This window comes from Lithobates pipiens, unplaced genomic scaffold (genome assembly GCF_037356315.1).
Source record: "Lithobates pipiens isolate NorthernLeopardFrog02 unplaced genomic scaffold, aLitPip1_a1.2 Scaffold_22, whole genome shotgun sequence".
In the NCBI taxonomy this organism is placed as follows: domain Eukaryota; kingdom Metazoa; phylum Chordata; class Amphibia; order Anura; family Ranidae; genus Lithobates; species Lithobates pipiens.
The window spans coordinates 229,031,793-229,052,822 of NW_027507784.1; the positions used below are offsets into that span (position 1 = coordinate 229,031,793).

The 21,030-nt window shown below is 42.5% G+C and overlaps 1 protein-coding gene across 1 annotated transcript in view; it reads right to left on the reverse strand.

Annotated features, from left to right (window-relative positions):
- RSL1D1 (ribosomal L1 domain containing 1) overlaps window positions 1-21,030 on the reverse strand; it is a 218,784-nt gene that overhangs the window by 81,272 nt on the left and 116,482 nt on the right. Inside the window, exons 5-6 of the mRNA XM_077448904.1 lie at window positions 17,767-17,868; window positions 17,568-17,661 (exon numbers count right to left, since the gene is read on the reverse strand). Of these exons, the coding sequence (XP_077305030.1) occupies window positions 17,568-17,661; window positions 17,767-17,868 (196 nt within the window). The remainder of the gene's footprint in view (window positions 1-17,567; window positions 17,662-17,766; window positions 17,869-21,030) is intronic.

A 21,030-nucleotide genomic window follows, 5' to 3' on the forward strand; every position in this document is an offset into this window, starting at 1 on the left:
GTCTAATTGTTTGCTTATTTACCCCTTCTTAATCTCAAGTAGCTGATCTATCCGTGCCTTCATAAGGCGTTTCCTCCTTGTCCCTAGAGATATCAAGGTCCCTCTAATAACACATTTATATGTTTCCCAAAGACTGAAGGGTGAGACTTCCATAGTCATTGGCTTCAAAAAAGAAATCCAGTTCTTGCGCTCTCACACTTCAGATCTTTCAACAATGTCTCATTCACTTTCCAGTGCCACTCTCGAGACGGTTTTCCTATCTCTATTATACAGCTTGTTGGTGCGTGATCGGAGAGAGTGAATGATCCTATAAAAGGCCTCCGATAAATCAATCAAGACATTCTGAGAGACAAAGATATAATCAATCTTCATATGTCTTGTGGTTGGTTGAAAAAAAAAAACATGCATCTATCATGGACATGTAGAGTTCTCCACCTATCCACCAACTGCAGCTCCTGTAGGCTTTGTTTTGCTCTCAACTTAGTATTTGATATATGGGACATCCCCCTCGATACATCCAATATAGGGTTAAATTCGATATTAAAATCTCCTCCTACCAATAAAGAACCCTCCTTATGTTGCTGTATTACTTGCAGATATGACTAATACAGAAATCTGATCTTCGTTTGGCAGATACAGGTTTACCAAGGAATTTGTTTTTAAATCAAAATTGAGACCCCACTTGATTTAGTAGACTGAGGCACCATGATACACTATTGGATATCTATAATTTCCCAGTTTTGGGATCTTTTAAAATGGGTCTCCTGGAGAAAAATAATTTGCGCCTTGAATTTCCATAATTCATCCAGTTATCTAGACCATTTTACTGGGCTATTTAGCCCTTTCACATTATATGATGTGAAAGATTCTAGTCATTTTATCCCTCTGCCACAACCTGGCTTTTGACAGGGAGAAAAGGGGGGGGAGGAGAAGAGCGAGAATAGAAAAAAAAAAAAAAAAAGTAAAAAAAAAAACTTTTAAAACGCCTCTTGCTATCCATCCACTGGAGGAGAGGCTTTTTTTTAATGGGGAGAATGATCCGGCACAATGGAGATTTTAGATTCAACATTTAAAAACGGTGAATTCCCATTCTACTTATTACCTTCATTTTAAATCCACAATCATCTATTCTACTATATATATTATACATACTAAAGTCTTTAATCTGCAAAAGAAAAAAAATAATATAAAAATGAATATACCAATTCCACTGGTCCTGCTTCCTCAAAGCAGCCCACCAATTTCATGCGCCCTTTGAAATGCCTGCTCCATCTGTAACAAGCCAACATCTGTATACGACCTCTTCATCCTGCATGGCTTTAACATACTCACCATAACAAACCTAGCTTAAAAATTTTCACTCCGGTTCTCCTGCTGCCCTCTTCCATGGTGGTCTCCATTGGACTCGCTCCCCCAGACCCGACAGATAGAAAGGAGATGGAGCTGGCTTCCTTCTATCCCCACAAAGCACCTTCCAAGTCCTTCCTGTCCCTCGCTCTCTATCCCCCCTCTTTTGAGATGCACTGTATTTGTCCATTTTCTCCCACTTCTGAGGATTTATCGGACTCCGAGACCGGTATCACGCTTTGATGACTTTGCTGCCTGGCTACCCTACTTTCTCTCCTCTGAAATAGCCACTTTTTTTCTTGGTGAATGATTCTTTGTTCAACATTCCTGTCTATTTTAGCCCAACTACAGCTAAACTTCTTGATTTAACCTCATCTTTTTACCCAACCCAATGGGCACATACTTCTACTCACTCCAATGGTAATACGCTTGACCTTGTATTCTCACATCTCTGCAACTCTGGCGACCTCACCAACACCCCCTTTCCTCTGATCAAAACCTCATTACTTTAACACTGTATCCTTGCCTCCAACTACCTATTCATCCAAGCAGCAAACAATTACTTGTAGAAACCTTCTCCACTTTAACCCTTCCCTTCTCTATTCTGCTACTGACCACCTATATGACAATCTCTCCCCTGTCCTGACCCCTCTGTCTACAAAAGTTAATTCTCATCACTAGATGCACTTGCTCCTCTAACCACATGCAGAATCAAGGCCTGACTGTTACAATGCTGGCAAACCGACAACGCTAGAAAATTGAGACAATGCCGTGCTCTTGAACGACTGTGGCGTAAAACCAAATGCCTGCAAGACTTCACCCTATATAAATCTGCTTTTCTAAAATACAATTCCTGCCTCCATGCTGCCAAAAAAAGCCTACTTTGTCTCTTATTTCCTTGTCATCCAGTCCCAGTCAGCTCTTCTCAACCTTTAACTCTGCTTCATCCTCTACCCCCTCTACTCACTAATTCACTCATTGCCCAAGAGATTGCCAAACACTTCAAAGACCAGACTGATGCAATTCGTGAGGACACCTCCACTGTGCATACATCCTCCCCACCCAACATACCTTGCCTAAGAGCACATTCAACACTCTCCTCTTTTGAATTGGCTACTACTGAAGAGGTTACAAAACTAGTCTCAGATCCCCACCTAACCAATTGTCCCTTGGATCCTGTTCCCTCACAACTACCAAGGTGACCCTCTTCCTCTATCCTATACTCCCTCACATCTTCAATCTCCCCCTCTCTAGTGGCACCTTTCCCTCCCCTCTAAAACACGCGCAGGTCACTCCCATACTTGCCTCACTGGACCTTACCCAAATTGTCCTATCAGATCATCAAGACCTCCTACTCTCAAGCTCTCTCGTCTCCAGGATTTCTCTAGAGCCTCTCCCATCCTCTGGAACTCATTGCCTCCACCTGTCCGGCTATCCCCCTACTCTTGCTACCTTCAGGCGATACCTGAAAACTAATTTCTTCAGGAAAGCCTATCATGTCTCTAATCTTTTACCACTTCCATCAGCTCATTCCCCAGTTACCACCTTTTGTATCACCTGCCCCACCCTATTAGATTGTAAGCTCTTCCGAGCAGGGCCCTCCTAATCCTCTTGTATTTTATTGTATTATAACTGTATTGTCTCCCTTTTATATTGTAAGGCGCTGCATAAACTGTTAACGCTATATAAATCCATAATTATATATACACACACACAGTTACATAGTAAGGTTGAATAAAGACACCAGTCCATCCAGTTCAACCTGTCTACAATTGTCCCTATCCATTGCATGCTCACATCGGTCCCTACCCTCAAGGAGCCCACAATCCAAGGTCCCTATTCATATACTAGGGCCAATTTTGAACAGAAGCCAATTAACCTACCTGCATGTCTTTGGAGTGTGGGAGGAAACCCACGCAGGCACAGGGAAAAAATGCAAACTCCAGGCAGGTAGTGTCATGGTTGGGATGCCAACCAGTGACCCCTTTTACTGCTAGGTGAGATTGCTAACCACTACACCACTGTGTAACTATGTAATGACATCCAAGTGCAAGAGCTAACACCAACCTTTCAAAAAAATAAATCCCCCCCCCCACCTTTACGTCAGTATTTTGTTGGACCACCTTTTGCTTTAATTACAGCCTAGTTAGTTGGAATATGTTTCTACCAACTTTGCACATCTAGACGTTGCAATATTTGCCTACCCTTCGCACAACTGCTCAAATTCAGATAGATTTGATAGTGACCATTAGTGGACTGCAGTCTTCAAGTCATTCCACAGATACAGTGGGGTTGAAATCTGAGCTCTGACTAAGCGATGCAACCACTATGTTAATTTTTTACCATGTGCTTTGGATTATTGTCACACTATAAGGTAAACAATCTTCCCATTGACAACTTTCTGGCAGAGGTCAGCAGATTTTTCCTCAAGAATTATATGGTATTTTGCCCAATCCATTTTTGACAAGTGCTCCAGTCTCTGCTGCAGAGAAACAGCCCCATAATATGCTTTGCTGTAGGAATGGTGTTATTTGACTAGTGAGCTTTATTGGATTTTTGCAAGACACGTATGGTGTTGCGGCCAAATAATTCAAATTTTAGTCTCAATTGACCACCTTATAGCAGACCTTCAATCTTTTCAACTTTCCATTCCATTTGTTTAAAATTTGGATAGAAAAACATTATGCCAGAACATACCTTATACAGCCCACTTTTCTTGTCTTGTAAAAAAGCCTAGGCTTGTGACATGCACAGCTCTCACTCATGAGAGTTAGCCAGGAAGTGAGGGGGGCGAGTCATAAGAGGCCAATTAGAGCTACAGGTGTGCCTCTGTGTGTAAATTCAGGAAGTGAACAGGCAACAGCTTCAGCTGCCCACAGTTAAAATGGATGAGGCCAGACTCAGTGGAGGGAGATTTCTGTAGCAGAGTCACAGTATATATAAAATATGCAAAGTGGTTGGAGGGAATCTTCAGAATAGCAAAGATGTAGTCATTACAAATTATGTGACTAGACTGCAGTCCCTCCAACTGCTTGCCAACCGCCGGCTGTCAAATGATGGCCAAGCGGCGTGGTTCTTGCGGCAGGAGGGCGTCATATGATGTCCTCCCATTTAAACAGGGAATGCGTGTGATCGTGCGCATCCCTGTTCCTTCAGTGGCAGCGTGTCACGGAGACACCGCTCACCACGGGGGGGGGGGGGGGGGGTGCGAACAGCCATTGAGTATGGCCGTTTACCATGTGATTAGGTATGGCCGTTTACCACTTCATCACGGCCGATCACAGATGGTTCCACCCCCACTGCACGGCGCATGCGCGCAAAAACGCCGATGGCGGTGTGTTCCCGGGAACACTGCTCGTCACTGATGCCGGTAAACAGCCATTGGCCGGCTGTTTACCCACGTGATCGGCTGTAATCATTTCACAGCGAATCACTAAATGTAAACAAACCTTGGTAACGAGAAGTTACCGTGTTCTCCTCAACACACACCGATTGTGTGTGAGGAGATTGCGGTAACATCTCGTTACCAAGGTTTGTTTACATTTAGTGATTCGTACACACCAATCACACCGATTGCGCGCGCCCCCCCCCAATAAAGAGGACCTGTGAGCACCCAGAGTACCTGTCACCAGGCCATCAGAGTACCTGAGTACCCATTTGCAGCCCATACCTCACAGAATATACATTGGGGTGTTTGCTTTCCAAAACAGGGTCATTTTGTGGCTAATTCCACTGTTCTGGTGCTCAAGGACCTTCAAAAGTGTGATAGGTAGGAATGAAATGAGATGTGTAATTTATGCTCCTAGAACACCTGAAGGTACTACTTCAATGTTCGGTCTATGTGGCCAGGCTGTTTAAAACATGTGGTATCGCCGGGAAGAGTAGAATGTATTTTGGGGTGTAATTTTTACTGTATATATGCTGTGTGTTAAAAATATCTTATAAATGGAAAACTGTTGAACACACTTTTTCCCCACATTTTCCAAAAACTTATGGAAAAAAATTAACCCTTCAAAAAGACAAAATTTTCCCTTATAGATTATAATGTTGGGGTGTTAGCTTTCCAAAATGCGGTAATTTTGTTGGCAATTCCATTGTCCTGGTGCTCCAGGGCCTTCAAAAGTGTAACAGGTAGTCAACAAGTTAGATGTGTCATTTATGCTCCTAGAACACGTGATGGTGCTCCCTGCATATTGGGCCTCTCTATGTGGCCAGGCTGTGAAAAAGTCCCACACACATGGTATCGCCATACTTGGGAGTAGCAGAATGTATTTTGTGGTGTCATTTGTGGTATACAAATGCCATGTGAGAGAAATAACCTATTACAATGACAATTTTGTGGAGGAAAAAAAAAAAATCTTAATTTTGCAAAGAATTGTGGGAAAAAATGGCAACATCAAACGCCTCGCTACACATCTTACTATATACCTTGGAGTGTCTACTTTCAAAAAAGGTGTCATTTGTGGGGTATTTGTATATTCCTGGCTTGTTTGTGTCACAAGAAATGATAGGCCACCAGTACTTCAGGTGTGATAAATTTTTTATGATTTGCACCACAACTTGTAGACTCTCCAACTTTCACAAAGACCAAATATCCACTAATTTGGGTTATTTTTTACCAAAGATACGTAGCAGTATTAATTTTTGGCCAAAATTTATGAAGAAAAAAATAATTTGCAAAATGTTATCACAGAAACTAAGAAAAATGCGTTTTCTTCAAAATTTTTGGTCTTTTTTCATTTATAGCGCAAAAAATAAAAAACCCAGAGGTGATCAAATACCACCAAAAGAAAGCTCTATTTGTATGAAAAAAAGGATGAAAATTTCATTTGGGTACAGTATTGCATGACTGAGTAATTGTCAAAGTGGGAGAGCACTGAAAGCTGAAAATTGGTCTGGTCACGAGGGGGGTTTAAGTGCCCAGTTGTCAAGTGGTTACTATCACATATGCTATTAAACACCCTAAGCATAAATGGTGAAATAGAATCCTTATAGATCTTATAGAATTTCGATGTAAAACCATCAGGGCCATTTTTGTGCGTAGAAAACCTGAAGGTGCTACTTCAATATTGGGCCACTGTATGTGACCAGGCTGTGTAAAATTCTCACACATGTGGTATTGCCATACTCGGGAAGAGTAGCAGAATATATTTTGATGTGTAATTTTGTAAAAAAATATAAATCATTTTGTAAAGAATTGTGGGGAAAAATGGAAGCAAAAAAAATAAATAAATAGCCATGCTACTTAATACCTTAGAATGTCTTTTTTTTTTTTTTTTTTTTTTTTTTTAGAAAGTAGAGTCATTTGGGGGATATTTGTACTTTCCTGACTTGTTAGTGTTTCAAGAAATGAGATACACCGGATTTACTGAAGGTCTGATCAGAGGTGATCAATTTTCAGTGATTGGCACCATAGTTTGGTTTATTTTTTACCAAAGATATGTAGCAGTATAAATCTTGGCCAAAATTTATGAAGAAAAATTACTAATTAGCAAAAAATTTTACGAAAAGAAAAAGGCATTTTTTTCACAAAATGTAAAGTTTTTTTTACTTATTTATACCACAAAAAAAAAAAAAAAACACTAGTGATTAAATACCAAACAAAAGCTATATTTGTGTGGAAAAAAGGATGCAAGTTTCATATGGGTACAGTGTTGCATGACTGAGTAATTGTCAAACTGTGGGAGCGCTGGAAGCTTAAAATTGGTCTGGACAGGAAGGGGGTGTAAATGCACTGTATTGAGGTGGTTAACCACTTCCTTCCCGACATAGCAAAATGATGGCCAGAAAGTGGTTCTGTTATCTGACTGGGCGGTAATATATGACATCCAGCAGGATAAGCTGCGACCATGCGTCAATGACTTAGGCTCCTTACCACCTGATCAGCTGTGTCCAATCGCTGTGATTGGTGATCAGTGTAAACAGGAAAAGCCATGTATCTGCTTTTCCTCTCCTCGCACTGACAAGCACCAGTAGAGGAAAGCCGATCGGCTGCTATCCTGATGGGGGGGGGGGGGGGAATTTTAATTTTACAAAAGTTTTTACAAAGTTTTGAAACCGAAACGAAGAACCTTTTTGGTGGTGATTAAATACCACCAAAAGAAAGCTCTATTTGGGGGGAGAAAAAAAATTATAAAAAATTGTTTAGGTACAGTGTCGTAGGTACAGTGTCGTATGATCACGCAATTGTCATTCAAAATGTGATAGCGATGAAAGCAGAAAATTGGTCTTGGCAGGAAGGTGTACAAGTGCCCTGTATTGAAGTGGTTAAACACACCTTGAAGATTCTGAGGCCCCATGGAAAAAGGTGCTCTGGTCAGACGAGAAATTATATTACGGCCCTCACACCCCCCCCAAAGAATGGTGTGCTTGGGTCATTAAGCTCTTCCTCCCATCCTCCGACTTGGCATAGGAAGTGCAGCTGAGTGGCTCTTACCCACAGCTAATCTGACTTTCATACACAACCTCAATCAGCACTGCATGTAGCCGGCGGTTGCAGTTCTAAACTCTGAAATCCTCAGGTCAGAAAAGCAGTACATCTGCAACAGCCAGCTACACTGTGCACGTTGTGTCTGGAAAAAAAAAAATCTGATCTTAGCTGTATGCAAGTGTTGGAGGAGCAGTTCCCCGTCAGCAGTGATCCTGTTCTTTACCCTGCTGATGCCAGTCCTCTGCCCTACTGATCCCTGTACACTTCCCTGCTGACCTATCCTGTGCCCAAGACATGTTTTTCTGCACCCTCATATCAGACAGAATAGATCCAGTCCTGCTGTTGTCGGACACTTCAAGCTGCCTGCCTTGATTTTGGACTGGTAATTAACCAGCTATTGAGAACTAATAATTTAGAGGCATTGAGGCGGATCCAAGAGGTGAAGGCCCAGACATTGGGGCGGATCCGAGAGGTGAAGGCCCAGACATTGGGGCGGATCCGAGAGGTGAAGGCCCAGACATTGGGGCGGATCCGAGGTGTGACATCGTAAAGCTCAATATTAATTTCTTAGTTATTCAAATTGTTTACAGCATTTAGAAATCCCTTTTCATGATTGAGTGTGTGAAGTTGGTCTTTTCTATGTAGCGGCCACCTTCAATATTTATTGACACACTATGCTCAAAAAGTTGCATACCCTGGTCTACAGTTTCATTAGAGATTCAAGTGTACAAACTACTAAGGTAATGTAATGCAATCACGTCGTAAAGAGCGCCCTCTTTATTAGGGTTTTTCGATGCGTCTAATATTCCATGACAAATTTATCAATTCCATATTGATAACTTGTTCAAGATGGTGGAGTGAACAGACATGATTCCCAGAGCTCTGCTGGAGTAATCTGTACGCCTTACCTGCAAAATCCCGTGTCCTAGTGCCGCTGTGCATATTGCGGATACCTTCCAAGACTCCAGGTCATCTGGGATAGGGCAAGAAGCTTAGTTTCCCTCCAGGAATCCTCATTGGCGCCTGCCCGGTGCTTCTGGCGGGTTGTCACCCATAAGTGCACTCCAATGTGGCATCCCAGACAGACTTGCCAGAGTTACACGCTCATTCTCCGCCGGGGATCCCAGAGGTCATGGAGGCTATTGAGGCTGTGCAGCTGGACATTGAACTTATTCGGAAAATCTGCTCTAGATTGACCACTGCTAAGGGTCGGTCACATGGAGGGGCTCCAGGGCGGAGCATACAGTGGTGAGTCGCACCCTACAGTCTAAGATGAAGGTACTTCAACACCATGCTGAGGATGCAGAGAACCACTGCCGGAGGAATAACCTTTGCATTGTTGGGTTACTTTGAAGGAGCAGAGGATAAGTGAACCCCACAGTGTTTGTGGATGAACTCCTCTGAACTCTACTATCTGCTGCCCAGCTATACTCCATTTCACAGTAGAGGGCCCATCGAATGCCACCGCAGTCTGGCCTGTAGGGGGCCCCTTCATCCTCCGGCTCCTAAATTTCAGGGATCCAGATGAGATGGCTCGTGCAGCTGGAGAAATCACAAACAATATCTACTATGCGGCAAATTCAAAAAACTAGAAAGACGAATGCACTCTGCAAACACCCAATGGCGGGAAAAACTCTTCCTTTCAAAATATACAGAAACAAAAACATCACCTAGAAAATGGCATATTATCCAGTCGTGCCCATTCCTGGAACCTGCCTATTCCAAGGAATGGGAAAACATCTCAGAATGTTGCACTTCAAAGTGGATAGAGATCCTTATCCAACATACAATCTAGATAGGAAACACCTTGTTCAAAAAAAATAAATAAATAAATAAATAATAAAAAAAAAAAAAGATAAGACAGACTCTTATAAAAAATAAAATTAGGCAAATTTAGATGAGATCTAAAGGACTAGAACAGTGATGTCTTCTCATGGATGAAAAATACACACCATCTGCTCTCACCTTACTCTCGATCCAGTGTCTTGCTATTTATAGTCCAAATCCTTCCTTCCCTTCTCCATATGGCAAACATACCAGACCATCTAACATTGCACTCACTATACCCCGCCAGGCAAAATTATTACATACTACACCAAAAACACAATGCAGTTCTGCTCAAGAGTCAACTCTTTACAACAGAACTAATCATGTCACCACTACCAATCCTCACAACAAAGTATACCGTTCACTCAGTACTGTGCCAAATACATCTTCGACTAATCACCTCCCATTGGTTTCATAATTTTCTAATCTACCATTGACCCGAGTGGTGGTTCTGCCAGAATGCAACATACCCCTAGAGTTCATATCCTACAGCCCATAACTCGGGAGCCAAACACCAGCACACATGACCCCACAGACATAGTTCTCACCTCATCCCATGTTACACCATGTGAGAATTCAGTAACTCAGACTAACGCCTCTGTACAGACAAGTCCTCCTCAGGAACAGCACACAAAAAAGCTCACAGAAGAGGTTGCAGAGGGGGTAAAAAAGAGCAATACAGCACCAAAAACAAATCAAGCAGAATGTAAAGCTATTCAATCTCTCATCGCAGACACACCAACAGAAGTTGAAACCTCTTTAAGTCAGGGCCTTAATTTTGACCCACTCAACAAACCCAATCCCTATTCCCAATGTAAAGCTCTAATAGGTACATCAGGACTCTTACTCAAAAGATTCTTTCAATATCAAAGAATGAAAAAAACTGCTTAATTCAGCCACATGCTACAGTGAATGACCCAATACACCTTTGTCCAACGCTATAGATTTCTATGCTGACAACACACGCCAACTATAGCAAGAGAACGAAAATGAGTATCTCAGTTTGTTCACACAATATCTTGCCACCTCCTCAACCCTCTGGTTACACACTCTTCATTGAAATCCAAATCTATCTTCTACCCTTACTCTGCCAAGGGCCCATATTTAGAAACTTTTTATAGGGTTGTTTATTCAGATTTTCTCAAACTGTCAACAACCTAATACTAATCAGAGATCTGGGCTGCTTGTCTAGGGAGGAACAATTAGCCCTTAAATCTCATGAACAACAAAAACCTCATTATTAAAACTGCAAAAAAGGGGGGTGGGATCGTCACATAAAACAGATTACATTATGGAGGCACACAGACTATTGGCAGATTCCACCACATACATAAAACTTGGCAAAGACCTGCTACCAGGCTGCAAAACTGAGGCCGATGCGCTGTTCAAAAAATGCACTAGCAGCATCCGAGAAAAAAAAACTAAGTCTCGTTTATTCTTAGGTAGTACTACAGTAACCCCTACTTTTATCACATCCCTAAGCTACATAAGAACCAACCCCCCCTCAATGCAAGGCAGACCTATTATAGCTGCCATGGACAGTATCACAACAGGATTCTCCAAAAATATAGACCAATTCTTACAACCACTAGCCAAAAATCTCCAATCCTATATAAGAGGAAAATAATTCCGAGCCAACAGACCAAAAGCATGTGGTATAGATGTGTAGCGAGAGTTCACATCAAGTGAAACCCATGTACAGGTGGGTTCCCATGCGTATGGTTGTAGAAGTTAAGAGACGAGTGCCAAGACTGCTTTGAGAAGCAAGGGGTGAGGAACAGTGTCCTTTTCCTGGCTAAACTCAGTGTTGCCGCGGCCTGGTTGTATGCTCTGCCTCTGCAAGGCTAATGCTTGCGGGTGAATTTGTGCATTTAAACTCACTGTTCACTATGGATGGTTTGCTCTGATGCTTTGTTTCACTATGCTGAATGCTATTAGGGCCCCCATGGGCCTGAGAAACTGGAAATACTTATTTTTTTCCCTCCCCAAAAAAACTTCTGTCCTCTTTATAATGTATACTTAGCTCTCAATATCAGGTAGGTCAAGTGAACAATGTTTATTTACCTTCTACTTGCAACTGATTTCCAAGCTGGTGCCCCTGGTATTGCCCAGGTGAAGACTCAGGTCTTCCACCCAGGTGAAGATCCAGGTGGGATCCGTCTCTGCAGTGGAAGGGGAAATGGTTGTGATGAGAGTATCTGTATCCCTAGGGGAAGATGGCGGCCCATCTATAGGAAGGATATATTGCTGTGATAGGGGGAGAATGGCTGATTTTTTTGGGGGGTGGGGGGGCATTGCTGTAAAGGGGGTCTTTATCTCAAGGGGATGGCTGCGATATGGTTCTGCTTATGCGGGGTGGAGATTGCTGTGATGGGAGTCTCTGGAAAGAGGGAGTGACAGTTATGGGTCTCCATCTGGGTGGGAAGTATGGCTGTGATGGGGGTCTCTTGTTATATTTTGTGCATTTAGGAATGCATTTCAGGTCTCTTAATTAAAAAATCTCTTAGCAGCCCAGAATAGTTCCTCAAATAGGATATTGCCCTAAACCCATTGGTTAATAAGACAACAAGAACCTTGGCTATGCTTTGCTAATTAAGTGGGTCTGATAATAAATTTGGCAGTGCTTCCAGGCTCCAGACTTCCACCCAGGAAAAGGCCTCTGTAAAAAGGGATTCCTTTCTTGGGAAATTCTTCACTAACCCAAACTAATTGGGAACAGAGGAACCACTACAACGAGCATACATTAACCATTAAGATACTGTTGTCCGGCACACTCAGCCCCTTCCGCTGTAGCCGTTTCGATTGGAGAGCAGCCCGAGGTCACATGACTGCCCGGCTAGGGCAGATAAGGTATTTTATTTAACCACCTGGCATCCCCACTATAGCCGAATGACGGCCACATCGCAGATGTGAATTCCCGGGAGCCCATAATGGCGGCCTCCCCAGTGCAGGCTCCTTGCGTGTGCTGTGATCACTGAGTCAGACTCGGGTGATTACCGATCCGAGTAAGGGGCCGGTCCCGGCCCCTTACCATGTGATCAGCTGTCAGCCAAGGACAGCTGATTGCACGATCAAAACAAAAGCTCGGTGAAAGTTTTTTCCCCTACTCACGCTGACAGTGGAGAAAAAAAAAAAAAAAAAGCTGATCACTGGCTCACCCTAAAGGTACATAAGAGGCAATTATGCCTCATAATTGGAACCTGAAAGTGCCCACCACTGCCACCCAGTGCCCATCACGGTCACCTCATCAACGTACATCTATGATGGACAAAAATGATTCGTTTTAAAATTTTATAACAAATTTTTTTTTTTTTTAACCAAAAAAAAATAAATAAAATTGCACAGGTCATCAAATACCACCAAAAGAAAGCTCTATTGGGGGGGGGATGATAGAAATTTTCATTTGGGTAGTGTTGTATGACTGCGCAATTGTCATTCAAAGTTCATCAGAGCTGAAAGCTGAAAATTGGTTTGGATAGCAGGGGGTTTTAAGTGCCCTGTAAGCAAGTGGTTAACCAATTAAATGGCACTGCATCGCTTTAACTGACAATTGTGCAGTCGTGCAACGCTGTACCCAAATAAAATGTATGGCCTTTCCTTCCCCCACAAAGAGCTTTCTTTTGGTGGCATTTGATTACCTCTACGTTTTTTTTTCGTCCTATAAACAAATTTTTTGCTACAATACATATCCAGAAAAAAAAAAAAGTTTCATCAATTTAGACCAATATGTATTCTGCTACATATTTTTGGTAAAAAAAAATTCCCAATAAGCATATATTGATTGGTTTGCGCAAAAGTTATAGTGTCTACAAACTAGGGGATAAATTTAGGGACTTTAAAAAAAAAAAAAAAAAAAAAAAATTTTTTTTATTGGTAATGGCAGCGATCTGCATTTGACTTTGATAAGACGCAGACGTGTGAAACATGCAAGTCATGGCTGTCACAGAAACACTGAGCTTGTGATCCACAATACTTGCCGGCCATCTCCACTTCCAGCCCAACACATTCATGGCAACCGGGGCATCCTGTTTTGGTCAGTCAGATCAGTGGAGTCCATCCTCCAGCGGAGTGGACTATAATACACCTCCTGCAACACAGCAGGCTTGACACCCACGACCAGCCACTGGACTCACAATTGTGACTACGTACCAACCCCAAAAAACAAAACAAAAAAACAAACACTTGTGCTGCCCTCCCAAAAAACCCTGCATCGTCTCCACTAAAGGCTCAGGGTAGGAGGAAAACGAGCAGTACTTTCGTAGTTGGTGTATCATCTTGATTAAATGCCTCGGGAGGGTGAGAAATCCATTGCGTGTGGAGGCAGGAGCAAGGACCAAGGGATGTTGCTCAGCTAGGTGTTCTGAATCCAAAGAGGAAGAGGAAGTGCGACAATGAGCGGAAACTATCCTCAAATATAAGTGCACGAGGCAGACCACACTTAAACCCACAAAGGTGCAGTAAAGCACACAGAGTGTAAACTATGTAATAGTACCATTAGATTCCATATAGCCAGAAAAGGGAAAACCGGTGCCAAAGCCATTATTGCCAGTCATCCTGGATTGTCTGACCACACAAGGGTGGACAGCGGTCTCAAAACCATCCCAAAAGGGAAATAAAATGGGCATACTGGTGTAATGTTTAAAGGGTATCCATGAAATTTGGTAGAAGGAACAACAGGGATTTAACCCTATCCTTTATTAACACTCCACAGTGGTCATAGCCTTACAAGGGCAATAATACAAGGCTCCGCACCAGGCAGACCACAGCTTTTAACATGTAAGGCACCCTGCAGCTAACTCTACATGCTGTAGCAAACACCAAGGAAAGTGCCCACAGCAGGTTTCAGTGAAAAGCAACATTACAGATGGGCCACACATCCAAAAGACGCGTGTGGAAGTTTTCTTTGAATGAGTGCAATTGTTAAAATATATAAAAATAGCACCAAAATGATAAGAGCTAGTCCTATTACACAAGAGTATCAATCTCTAGCATTTAACAAGAGGGCAAACAGACATTACTGGGCCAAGTACTGGAATTGTAGAATTTAGTAACATAACATTTTGTATTAGACCATTTAGAAACGTTGAGGCTTTAAAAACAAAATATTGAGGCTCCGTTTACACTAGGTGTTTTTCTGCTGTAAGCCTCAGCTCTAAAAACCTAACAAGAAAAATCCCATTCATTTTAATGACCCCTGTTCACATCTGAGCGTTTTGTCATCTGAAGCAACACACCTAAATCTCAAAGTACAGGAGCTTTTTTGGCAGATTACAGGCATTTTCTGCTTTTTACATTGCTGACCTTTTGACCTGTACAAAAAACGGAGGGTAAATCGTGGGGGGGACGGGGGTAGGCAGTAAAAAAATAAAAACATTTTTAGACTTACCAGTAACTTGTTTTCCCAGGAGTTTTTCAGGACAGCACCTGGGAGTGGCTCCACCCACTTGTCAGGAAACACCTCCAAACTTTAGAAAAGGAGGCTCCTTCGCAAGTAGTAGTAGTTAGTAGTAGTAGTTGTAGTAGTTGTAGTTGTAGTAGTAGTAGTAGTGAACCTCCGCTCCAAGATGGAACAGAATCAGAATATGGATTAGTTACAGCATATAAAATCAAACTTATTGTGGGTTGCTGCTGTCCCGAAAGACTCCTGGAAAACAAGTTACCGGTAAGTCTAACTTGAACTTTCCCTTAATGTCTTTCAGGACAGCACCTGAGAGGATAAAAGACTTACCCACTAGGGAGGGACCACAGCCTGCAGGACCTTTCTGCCAAAAGCCTGATCACTTGCTGACAGAAGATCCAGTCTAATGACGGTCAAACGTTGGGTAATGACCACATAGCAACCTTACAAATTTGATCTGGGAGTGGCACCAGCTTTTTCTGCCCATGTAGTGGCTTGATCCCTGGTAGAATGTGCTCTAATTCCCAGCAGGGGAAATAGCCCCACTGAGAGTAGGCTGCCAGAATAGCAGATTTCATCTATTGACCCCTTAGAAGATTGGTGGCCCTTTTTGCCTGAAAAAAAAAAAAAGTAGAGTCCGAAGACCAAAAATCCTTTGTTACCTCAAGGTAATTAATAAAGTTCTTCTTACATCTAAATTGTGGAATTGCCTTTTTTCCCCTGAAGGGTTTGAGCAAAAGGTTGGAAGGATGATCTCCTGCGACCTATTGTGAGCCGACGCCACCTTTGGTAAAAACCCTGGATCTGTCTCAAGTATAATCCTATCCATGTAGATGGATAAAAAAAGGTTAACTGATAGGGCGTGCAGCTCACCAATTCTCCTTGCCGAATTTATTGCAACTAAAAATAAAGTATTAAAGGTTATATTCTTCAGCGATACTGCTTTTGTGGTTCAAAAGGTTCCTTTGAGGGGGCTGATAGGACCACTGATAGATCCCATTTGGGAAAATGCTTTGCTGGAGCTGGTCTGGATCTAGTAAGTGCCTTAAAAAAAAATCTTGTGACCAAGGGCTCAGACGAGACTGGTCTCTCCAGAAAAAAACCCCAACACAGCCACTTGCACTTTAAGTGTGCTGACTGAAAGGCCTTTTGTCTGCGAAATTTTGATGGAATTCCAAAATTGACAAATTTTCTACTGTTCCATTTGTCAAATGACACCAGGAGTTGTAAACCTTCCAATATTTAGCTTAAATCTTTCTGGTTACTATCTTCCTACTGGACAGTAAAGTGGTTACTAAGGGCTCCGACAGACCTGGGTCTCTTGACAACTGCTCCTCAGATACCAGGCGGTGAGGCTTAGTCTGGCCACATCCGGGTGACATATCAGACCCATCAAAAGCAAATCTTGGAGAGGCAGCTGCCAAGATGGTTTGACTGCCATCTGCAGAACGGTGGTAAACTTTGTTCTTTTTGGTCAAAATGGAGTAAGAATTATTGACATTTTCTCCCTCTAGTTTCCTCAATACTAAAAGGATTAGCTGGAAAAGGGGGAAAGGCGTAACCCGGCTGAAAGTTCCAAGGCTGCATCAAAGCATCTATCCCCTTAGAACTGTCATTTCTGTGGAAAAAAAAAAAAAGCTGCACATTTTCTTCTGATGCAAACAGGTCCACTTGTAGCTTACCCCAGGCCCTGGTGATCACTGCAAAAATTTCTGGATTCAAGCTCCATTCTGCCTATTGAGAGAGAGAGAGAGAAAGAGCACAGTAAAAGAGCAGAACACCCGTCTGCTCCTTAACTGGGCCTTGCTGGTGCCCCCGAATCCATGCTGGTGCTGCAGTATGATGCATGTGGCAAGAAACGCCAGTTCTGGACTCCATTAGCACCTCTGCTGGAAAACCTAGGTGCCAGACCTATTCCCCCCTCCTCCCCCTGAACTTTCTGGCGGAAATGACACCCTGCGCCTGCAGTCCTCTGACTGCCCTTCCCAAGATGGCGTGGCATCAGAGAAAGAAAAAAATAAATAAATAAAAACTGCCCGTAGCCTTCTGCCTGGGAGCGGCGACCCCTGGAGCAGTCCTGGCTCACCCAAAGCACTGAGGGAGAGAGGAGCCCATCCAACAGATTACGCATCCACCTGTGGAAATGGGAGGAACTGGCGGCTCTGAGGTAAGGGCAAAATAAATGGTGGAGCAGGGAGCCTGGCCTCTCAGAACAGCACCTTGAGGGCTACTGACTCCCTACTAAGTGTTCCCTCCGGAAGAAACACAAACTGACAATATGTGGGAAGGAGCCTTTTAAAGTTTGGTGGCGGTGTGTTTCCTGACAAGTGGGTGGAGCCACCCTCAGGTGCTGTCCTGAAAGACGTTAAGGGAAAAAAGTGACTGCCTCAAAACAAAAAGCCTACGTGTGAACAGAGCCTTTGTGTTTATGAATAGCTTTTACATTCCGTACATCATTTGTAATTGGAAAGGCTCTGTACTGCCAAATACTTTGTACTGCGGTATTGCAATAAAAAAAATAAAAATAATAAAAAAAAAAAAAAAAAAAAAAAGCATATGGGGTACCATTGGCAACTTCTCATCTAGTACTTTGGCTACAGCTAGAGTATTTTCAACAATATCTTCCACTTTCATTCCTGCGTGACCCATACGTATTGTGCTGAAAAATACCAAAGACAACAGAAAGAAACAAAGTTAGTAAACTGCATCAAAATTTTTAGCAGCATGGTTAAAAAACTTTAAATTTTGTTTGTAAAACACTCACTAGCAACATCCTCTGTTGTTGATATGAAGTTGCGTTCCCTGAATGAAGCGGTTGAGTTCAGAAGCCAAGTGTTTAGCCTTCAAATTCACAGATTGAGGCTCTCTGCAGAAAAACATTGTAGAAGAGAATGTTTAATTTTGAATACTGCATTGTACAAAGAAACAAATCTGCAGAAAACAGAGGAATCAAAAAACTGGGCTAAGCTCAAACTAAAAGAACAGAAATTCACCCCTTAGGAATGGGTGCTATAGTCGCCTGCAAATCAAAACTGATTTTGAACAGTGCCTATCCATGGAGCAAGGCAACCCAAAAAAAAAGGAAATTCTGCTCAGACAAGCAAAGCCTTCTTGCTCTCATCTGTACATCAACCAAATCATTATAGTATGTGTTCTGGGGATATGCAGTGCATCATAAAATAGGATTTTTGACCTAACTGTAAAATCTATTTCCTGGGACACATTACAGGATACAGCATTTTTAGTCTAACAATGGGCAATTATGCAGCTACCTTTCGGAAATTGGACACTGGTTTAAAAAAAAAAAAAAAAAAAAAAAAAAAAAAAAAAGGGGGGGCTGTATGCGGGGTGTGATCCTCTAACATTTTCCCGTGCTGTGTGCCTGCCAAGCCTCACTGTCATGCGGCAAGCATCCACGTCGCAAAAAAGTCCCAGCAGCAGCTACGGGTTTCGGAAATTAGAATTGCGTCTTCAGGGGCTTCCACACACCGGCACAGCGGACCCCACATACATGGCTGGATAAGCTTGGCGTTGGCAAACTGACACCACAACATGTGAGTGCAACCTGTTTTTAATTGTTTTAATAAATCAGATGGAAAGTATTACACTATGATGGCTCTATATATTTTCTTCTTATGAGACTTGGCTAAAATCCAGTAGCTTATTGCTTGAAGAGTGAACGAATGAGCGATTGTAAGGAGTGGTTAGTTTAATGAACCAAAGGCAAGCATTCACCTTTTTCTGGTGAGTGGCCAATTTATAAGGTGATGGTGGCACACAAGGGTAAAGTTTTTTTGGTGCGCACAACACAGGAACAAATAGAAGCTGGTGATTGCTCACAGAGAATCTTGGACTGCATTGAAGGAATTTTCTTTTTTTTTTCCACTTTCATGATGGACTGGCATTATAATAATATTAATTGGTTTGTTTATGAATTAGGTTTTCACTAAGGGTGATTATATAATATTTTATGGTCTATTGCTATTTACACATTATTCATTTTAGTGTATGTTAATTCACTGGTGGTATTTATTGAATTTGTGTATATTTTTTATGATATTTTTTATGACCATATGTTGGGTACAATAATCATATTTATAAAAGGCATCAATCACAATTAGGGGGGAGTAAGTGGCTTGATTGATAAAGTACACTGATTCACAGTAGAGGTGAGGAATATTGTATAAATTTTTTGGTAAGGTTGGCGCAGTCCACATTCTTATATACAATGTTTTAAGCCCACAAAAAGTTTTTTTTTTACTGCAGCGTACCCAAAAGATTAAATATCATCTGTGCGCTGGTATCTCTTTGATACCGCATCAATCAAGTCTTTAAAAAGGAGGCATCCACGTTGCTTCCATCAGTTTGTAGAGAACCTCCAGCCCCAGCTGCAACACATAAGCGACAGTTATATCATAGTATTACAGCAACAGCATAAATATAGGGCAGGTTACTGCAGTCCTGAAAGCCTATTGGGAAAACAAAGCTAACTAAGTCTTACTTGCATTTTTCCAAAACGTCTTTCAGGACAGCACCCGAGAGGATTATTGAGACTTACACCATTTAGGGTTGGACAACAGCCTGTAAGACTTTTCTTCCAAAAGCTTGGTCCCCAGCCGCCATGAGGTCTAACCTATAATGACGAGCAAAGGTCGTCAGACTTGTCCAAGTAGCTGCCTTATAGATTTGTTCGGAGGTGGCACCGGTTTTTTCTGCCCAACTCACCACCGAAGCTCTTGTAGAATGGGCCCGGATACTTACTGGACTCTTGGCCTGTAAGGGAATAGGCTTTCTGAGATTCTCGACCATCTTGCAATGGTTCCTCTGGAAGCTTGTCTTCCCTTTTAATTACCAGAAAATAAAATGAATAGTGTGTCTGAAAATCTAAAGTATTTAGTGGCTTCCAAGTAACTCAGGACTGCTCTTTTAACATACAGGGTATGGAATTCTTCCTTCTTACCCGATTGATTACAGCAAAATGTAGTAAGTATCTCCTGGGTTTGATTCTGGACCAAAGCAACCGTCGGTAAAAAATTAGGATCTGTCTTCAGAACAATTCGGTCTGAAAAAAAGGGCACCCTGATTGATAAGGCTTGCAGCTCACTGACTCTTCAAGCTGTTGTAATATCCACTAAAAACAAACTGTTTTCAAAGTAACGAATTTCAGGGAGGCTGAATTAATGGGTTCAAAAGGTTCCCTGGTCAGGGCCCATAGAACAACTGATATGTCCCATACTGGACAACTTGTAGTCACCACTGGTCTAGACCGGGTGAGTGCCTTGAAGAATCTAAATCACTAAGGGTTCTGATGAAATAGATTTTTCCAAAAGTACCCCCAGCACAGCAACTTGAACCTTGAGGGTGCTGACCGCCAGGCACTTGTCCGCTCCATCTTGCAGGAATTCCAGAACGGAGGAAATTTGTTTTGGTGATCTGTCAGATGCTGTGTACCAGGAGTTGAAGACTTTCCAGACTTTGGAATACATTGCTCTTGTAACCACCTACTAGATAGGCTGGTGGTTACCTGCCTATCTGAGAAACCTTTTCTCATCTGTGGGCGGCACAGTGGTGTAGTGGTTAGCACTCTCGCCTAGCAGTATGAAGGGTCGCTGGTTCAAATACCAACCACGACACTACCTGCCTGGAGTTTGCATGTTCTCCCTGTGCCTGCATGGGTTTCCTCCGGTTACTCCGGTTTCCTCCCACACTCCAAAGACATGCAGGTAGGTTAATTGGCTTCTGTCCAAAATTGACCCTAGTATATGAATGGGGACCTTTGATCGCGGGCTCCTTGAGGGTAGGGACCGATGTGAGTGTGCAATATACAGGGATAGGGACAATTGTAGGTGATGACTCATTCCTGTTCAGGGAGAAGCAGCGAGACACTTGATAATTTCCCAGAGTCGTAAAGAGGTCCACTCTTGGCCGCCCGCATTTCTTCACGATCAAATGGAAAACCTCTGGATTCAATTGCCACTCCGCTTTGAATACCTGGTTCTTGCTGAGGAAGTCCGCTACCCTGCTAAGA